The sequence below is a fragment of the Gymnoscopelus microlampas genome (genome assembly GCF_963454915.1).
Source record: "Gymnoscopelus microlampas genome assembly, chromosome: 11".
Classification (NCBI taxonomy): Eukaryota; Metazoa; Chordata; class Actinopteri; order Myctophiformes; family Myctophidae; genus Gymnoscopelus; species Gymnoscopelus microlampas.
This window is the reverse complement of record NC_139948.1, coordinates 28470145-28477644: the sequence shown is the minus strand read 5'-3', so window position 1 is coordinate 28477644 and position 7500 is coordinate 28470145. Positions and strand designations below refer to the sequence as shown.

The 7500-nt window shown below is 42.6% G+C and overlaps 1 protein-coding gene across 13 annotated transcripts in view; it reads left to right on the top strand.

Annotated features, from left to right (window-relative positions):
* The window catches only part of nfixb (nuclear factor I/Xb), a 165856-nt gene that overhangs the window by 134540 nt on the left and 23816 nt on the right, over positions 1-7500 (top strand). For 9 of the 13 annotated variants that reach the window (XM_084072249.1, XM_084072243.1, XM_084072237.1 and 6 more), the window contains 4 exons: positions 883-957; positions 1647-1767; positions 3203-3238; positions 5399-5529. In XM_084072249.1, coding sequence (XP_083928375.1) covers positions 883-957; positions 1647-1767; positions 3203-3238; positions 5399-5529 — 363 coding nt within the window. The remainder of the gene's footprint in view (positions 1-882; positions 958-1646; positions 1768-3202; positions 3239-5398; positions 5530-7500) is intronic. The other 4 variants (XM_084072242.1, XM_084072239.1, XM_084072241.1 and 1 more) reach the window with 1 other exon arrangement.

Here is a 7500-nt window from a genome sequence, read left to right as displayed (position 1 = left end):
CACGTGCACATGAATACACCTTCATGATTATAGCCCTGCATGTGTGTTTGATATGTGCACAGACGGACCAGGAAACACATTGTATAGCAGGCGTCTGTGTTGGGCTCGTATTCCCCCGTTGGACACAGGCGGGCCATGTGTGTTGGACTGTCAGCAGTCAGGAGAACCTGTCTAGAGGGTTGATTTGATAAGTGTGTGATACGTCCAACCAGAGGCCTGTCCTATCTTATGGAAAACACATGGCCCCATTGGATGACACCAGTGGTTTATCTGCTTTTTCCATGTGTTTTTCAACTGCGTCCGTCTGCGCGCGCGCGCGCGTGTGTGTGTGTGTGTGTGTGTGTGTGTGTGTGTGTGTGTGTGTGTGTGTGTGTGTGTGTGTGTGTGTGTGTGTGTGTGTGTGTGTGTGTGTGTGTGTGTGTGTGTGTGTGTGTGTGTGTGTGTGTGTGTGTGTGTTTAAGGCCACATATGTCCTGTATGTACTGTGTACGTCTATCCTGTTGTTAACCACTTAAACCCTATACTTAGTTGACCAGAGTCCCCCAGGTCTTTATACTAGGCCCCCTGTTGTTTTCACTGCACACTAAATATCTTCACCGAAAAGAAAACAACCAATCTACAGTACAAGCTCACAATGCATTGTGTTGCGACGCATGGTGAACTTGTAGATCGCCTATTTTCACTGAATGTTTGCCTCAGAATTGTGACGCTAACATTCATGTGGTTAATGGGTACACAGTAAAATCCTCTGTGTTAATTTAACCATTTTTACAGTCTCTGCGATAGACACGAGTATTTTTACAGTGTATAATATGTGTACTACTTCTATGAATATGGGCATGTCTTTGTTACCCTCTCACACGCTCCTCTCCTGCTCCCCAGGGCACTTGAGTTTCCAGGACTGCTTTGTGACTTCTGGGGTGTGGAACGTTGCCGAGCTGGTCCGCGTGTCACAGAGTGAGTCACTACTATAATTTCCTCTGTCAGTCTCCCTGCAGACGACACACTCCCACTTCACTCTCCCTGTCACTCCCAATACGTTCTCTTTCGCTCTTTCACAGTCTGAGTCACCGTAGTCTAATACTTTAATAGCAGGACTTACCCCAAGGCAGCCTCACTCAAACCCTGGCCTGTAGACCTATTAAGTGGTCCATCAGTGGAACAGAGTGTTGAGTTTTATAAACCAGTGATGAGTAAACGAGTTAGTGAGCTAATGACTAATAACTTTATGGGCAACGTTTTTTTGTGCATGTGATGTTACTTTCCCTTTTCTAAGGCTGGAGCGATCTACAGTACGATTGCCAGCCAAGCTAAGAGTGAAAATATTCACTGCTTTGCTGCAATACTGCAAACACAGAATAAGTCAATTATTTAATATTAAAATGAATGTAACAAGTCAATATAAATAAATAAATTCCGACTATCTGTGGAGAAAAGAATCAAGAAATGAATGGTTGTGTTTGTCAGTTTTTTTTTAATTGTCTACGTACATGACCTACTTAGAGGTCCGTCCTCGTCTAGATAGATCAAAAAGACTTGCTTGCCAACCTCATTAATATTTATAATAATTAGTATTTTTTGCTTTTAGTTTTTCCATGAATGTACATTCATGTGTCTGGTTGTCTACCCGTGTGTTCGTCTCTCAGCCCCGGTTGCCACGGCATCTGGTCCCAACTTCTCCCTGGCTGACCTGGACAGTCCTGGCTACTACAACATCAACCAGGTGGCCCTGGGGCGGCGCTCCATCACGTCCACTCCCTCCACCAGGTACACACTTTAACATTGTCTCGTTCTATCAAACATTTACACACACTCTCGCTGTTAAGCAAAATGACACTTTGGTAGAGGTTTGGGTTGTGTAGTTATCTGGCCATAATCTGACTGCAAATATTGGTGAAATCTCTTCAATAGTTGCTCCATTGATTAGAAATTGATATTCCTAAATAGTCTCCCCATTGACTTACATTTGACTCAATTACATTGCAAAGTGAAACAGGATCTCAGAGTCTATTTTACCACCTAAATAAATAAATGCAAACAAGGTTAATTCTGCCAAACAAAACCGAAATGGATTTTTAATAAAAAGTTTGATTTTACTATTTGAATTAGGATGTGGATCTGACATGTTTATTTAAAAACAAATGCTGTATCCGGTTTTGTAATGCTATACATTGACAGAATCTTGTTTATGTTCGTTGGTGTGCAACAGGTTTCACTTTGTAATGTAATACATCTTTGGGATTTTATTTTTTATGATCCATTTTTTATCTATTTAACAATTGAAGATATCTCGCCAATATTTGGAGTTACATCATGACACTAAAGTGTAATTTTGCTCTAATATCAAAATGAAAAAAAAGAGAATGTAAAAAAAGGTCCATATGCGTTTTTATACTAATATGCACACATCCAAGCTCTCACAAACTAATTTTAACATTTTACACATTTTACACGTGAAGTAGATGTGAAGTACTGTACATATAATGTTTATTACACACATGCTGTACAAGCATGCACATCTCCAAACTCATGTACTGTAAAGTACATGTAATGTACAGTATACAAAAATGCATGTGCACTCATACACATAATGTGATCAGGATAAACACAGGAGGACACGTTGGAAAGGAAACAAAACTCACACACGCTCGCGCGCACACACACACACACACACACACACACACACACACACACACACACACACACACACACACACACACACACACACACACACACACACACACACACAGAGGCTGTGCACTGAGATTTCACTGTTTCTGTTATCTGTACTAATACTCCTTGGTTCTTATGCCTGTTTCTACTGTCATATGATGATGTCAGCACACAACATCGCCGTACGACGCAGTATGAATGAAGCATTAACTCTCTAATCTCTGATGTTTGTTCTTTACTTAACACTCGGCCTGCTCTGCTTTTTCAATCTTTGTCCTTCTTTTCTGCGCTCCCCCTCTTTCTCTTCTTCCTCACTAATCCCTTCTCTTCTCTTGTTCTTCTTTCCACCAAAAAATGTCCGTCACATTGTCTGTGTATTTTTTTTTGCCTTTTGTCTCCCCCCCCCCCCCCCCCCCCCCCCCTCGCCGACTTCATCATTCTCGTCCCCACCCCCCCCAACCCCCCTCACAAACTCTCTCTCACTCTCATTCTCTCTTTCTTGTTTTCTGTCGCTACTTTTTCGCTGCAGGACTGAAATGGAGCTTTATGCCAGTCTCCCACGGAGGTAGTTACACTCATTGCAGACTATCTCCCCTGATACTAATGTAATACAGACCCCCGGATAACACTCGCACAAAGCCACACACACATTAACGCACGTGCACACTCACACGTACGTACAGGCACGCGCGCGCGCACACACACACACTCACACATACACACACACAGACACACACACACACACAGACACACACTCACATGCGCGTGTACAATCTGCACCTACACATACTGTATGCACTTAAACTTGCACAAGCATGCGTGCATGCATGCGCACCTACACACACATGTTATGTTTGCACACCAGTATACGCAGTTAATGCACACAAATACACACACACACGCACGCACGCACGCACGCACGCACTCACACACACACACACACACACACACACACACACACACACACACACACACACACACACACACACACACACACACACACACACACACACACACACAGACACACACAACCCACACAAAGATTCGCAATGATCCACTGTACATTCAAAACCCCCTTATTTTTATTGGTCACAGATGTACGAGTCCATATGAATCCGCAATCACACACAAGAATGTGCCCCGCCATCACCATGCACACTTTATACACACAGTCTCCAGTGTGAGGCTGCTTCAGGCTGTTATGGATACAGCATGTTAAATAAACCCTGCCCCTATGCTTGTGTTCTCTCTAAGGTCTCGTTGCTTTGTCCCCTCAGCTAAAACACAATATCCCCAAACCCTGAAGGGAAACATTAACATTTACAATTTTCAGTTGGTTATTTTTCTACTCCGGCTTCTTGTTTAGGAGTAAAAAATCACTCCATTTCTCCTCCAGTGTCTGTGAAATGGCTTGTTTGTGCTGTTGGCACTCCTAACCGAAACAAAGCTGCACCATTAACCATAAGGTACCCATTAGTAATGTCCCTTGATTTCATTGAGGAAATGCAAACAATACCCAAAGCCATTTGAAGCATTTCTGCTTCGTTAAAAATCACTGCAGGGAGAGAGACAGGAAAGAGAGGTCAACGAGAGGGGACAACATGTGACGAAAGGTCGTAAGTTGTCTTTATTAGAAGTCATGACGTCATGACTTATGCAGTATGCCCGCTAAAGCTGCTAAATCCCCAGGAGGAAAAGTGACAAGAATCTTAAGAAGTAAAATAACCAACAAAAATTCAAAAAAGGTTTCCTGCCAAAAAAACGTGTTGAACCCTTCCTTTCCCCTGTCTACAGCACATCTACACAGTAAAATCTTGTAACCACTTGAAAATGAGAGAGTGTACCAATGTAACCAAACGGACCCCTCCAGTTCAATTTGGTTTCATTTGTATACACTCATCAGTGTTAACCCATTCAATCCGGCAACGCATCTGTGTCACTTTAAGATTCCTTTGGCTATTCTGCAAAAAAATAAAATAATCAAATATATATATTTTTAACTCAAATATTAGCATCTGGGGGATTCTACAAATGTCTTCTAAATCCTAACAGTTATTTTTTTTCTACTTATTTCGCTATAATATCAGTGGTTATCAAACTTTTTCATGTCAAGGACGCCCAAAATTATATGTATTTGGCCGGAATGGCCGCGGACCCCCATCTCAAAATATGTTGTTCCAGGGACCCCCCCAGAAGCAAAGATTTGAGTTACAAATGTTCGCTTTAAAATACATATACATTGAAAGATTTGCACAAATCTTCACGTTTTTTCAAAAATAGTGCCGCGCTACCAGCTTGTAGATCTGCTATTTTTGAATAGCCAAAGAAATCTAAAATGACACAGATCCATTCCCGGTCTTAAAGGGGAAGACCACTCATTTTCAACATTGAACTATGTCTTTAATATGTGATGTGATCATGTGATCAGTGACGTACGCAGGGTGTACTTTTGGCTCCGCCCCCTCAGCCAAAAGTACACCCTGCGTATGTCACTGATCACATGACCTCAATCAATTATCCTTTGCTAGGCAACACAGAAGGGGGGGGGGGGCTTTTTTCTTCTTTCCACACAACAGCTCTAAGGTGTATTAAAGACATAGTTCAATGTTGAAAATGAGTGGTCTTTCCCTTTAAAGGCTTAAATGAACACTGATGATTTTACGGTGAACAACAGTTACAGCATAATGAACGCACCTTACACTCTGTTCTCTTCTGGTCTCTGCAGCTCCAACAAGCGCAAGTCCATCGACGACAGTGAGATGGAGAGTCCGGTGGACGATGTGTTCTACTCGGGACGTTCCCCTGCGGCCGGCAGCAGCTCTCAGTCCAGCGGTTGGCCTAATGATGTGGATGCAGGTACGGTCAAGTCCCCAACACCCCCCCCCACACACACACACACTCACACACAGTACCTGTGCCACTGGAGGTGGGCTCAGGTCTGTCTCACTTCAGACAGTATTGTTGTAAGATTTCACTGAAAACAATTACTTTGATTACTGTTGCGATTACGTTCACCTTAAAATATATTCCTGCACAGCTATTCCATTGTGCTTTTTTATTTTATTTAAATTAAAATATATATGTGTGTACATATATGTGTGTGTGTGTGTGTGTGTGTGTGTGTGTGTGTGTGTGTGTGTGTGTGTGTGTGTGTGTGTGTGTGTGTGTGTGTGTGTGTGTGTATATATATATATATATATATATATATATATATATATATATATATATATATATATATAATCTCTCTCTCTCTATATATATATATATCATATATATATACATATACATATACATATATATGCCCAAAGTTTTTATCAAATTTGACTGCCTCACAAGAAGGGTTCTTTTCACATCACTAAGAAAGTGAAATTAGAAATGGGCCTGACACCAACTCCAGTTCCTCCCTCCATCCTTCCATGCATCCAACCAACCCGTCATCCCTCCTTCCCGCCATTACTCAGCTGTACCGCATGACACTCTCAAGGCCTGATGATACTTTCCGTGTCAGCGTAGCCGGGAGGGTCCGCGGCCTGCGGACGCTTACGTAGTTATGTGTTTATACTACAGTTTGGTGTCTGGAGATGCGCACGCGCTCCACCCAAGGGCACCACAGTGTACGCTAGTAGTGTCAGATGTCTCGCACATACTTTCACTTCGTCCTGCACACACTTTTATCTGTTCTGACAGTAACAGCAATTTCTTTCCAAGAACCTATAAGCACATTCATCATTGGGTTGTCTTTACGGGCTTTTACCGACACGTTACAGATGCACGTAGATGGACCTGCTCACACAGAGGGGCTGTACACAACGTCTCCTCTAACAGCGACCATGTGTCTAGCAAACGGCACCGTAATTGTACGTGCGTGAAAGTCATAAGATCTAAGATCTGATATCTTAAAATAACCGTATGACGATAGCCTACCCTCGCGGCTGCACGGGCACGGCAAGTGTAATTTGGCACCCCCCCCACACACACACACACACACACACACACACACACACACACACACTCATTCTTTTAACTCATCCTCGCTGTCCATCATGCATTCACCATTCACTCAGGCTATTCCACTTCACCCACCCACCCACACACACACACACACACACACACACACACACACTCACACGCACACGCGCACGCGCACATACGCACACACGCACGCACCCACACACATTACAGACTATTACATCTTACTGAGTAAGAAGGAGCTCCATGCATGCCATATCTCATCTCTAGCGTTCATCTTCACATTCAGTTTGAGGTTAAAGAGTTTGTTGTCACAGACAAATTAAAGTGCAGACAGATAACAGTGTACTTTTACAGACCTCTACATTGATGTATATGGGAGAGGGCAGTGGAGGGCAATATTTTACATTTGTTTCAGTGCTACATACTCGCTAGCAGGCTACATTTCTTTACTTACACTCTCAGTCATGTGCTGTACATGAATGTGCGTTTTGTATGTGTGTGTGTGTGTGTCTGTGAGTCTAAACCTGAATACATACCACCACATGTAGAATAGCCTAAGCATTCCTTTAGGATAAATATTCCTTTAGGCTTAGTATCTGGTACTTCTCAATACTTTTTATTTTCATTTACGCCTTACTAACGAGTGAGGTCATCATGAAAACATTCCTACTTTGGAATGACACCCTCACAGAAGGCGTTGTAATTTGTGGAGAGCAGGATGGAGAGATGTATTTAAATGCGGTTTAGTGCAGTCATCATCCTAACTTGTTCTTCTGTGCTCTGTGATTACTGTAGAAGAGCCACATCGCTCTCACACTGATGCCCATTGACAATATTCACATGGCAACAATTTTA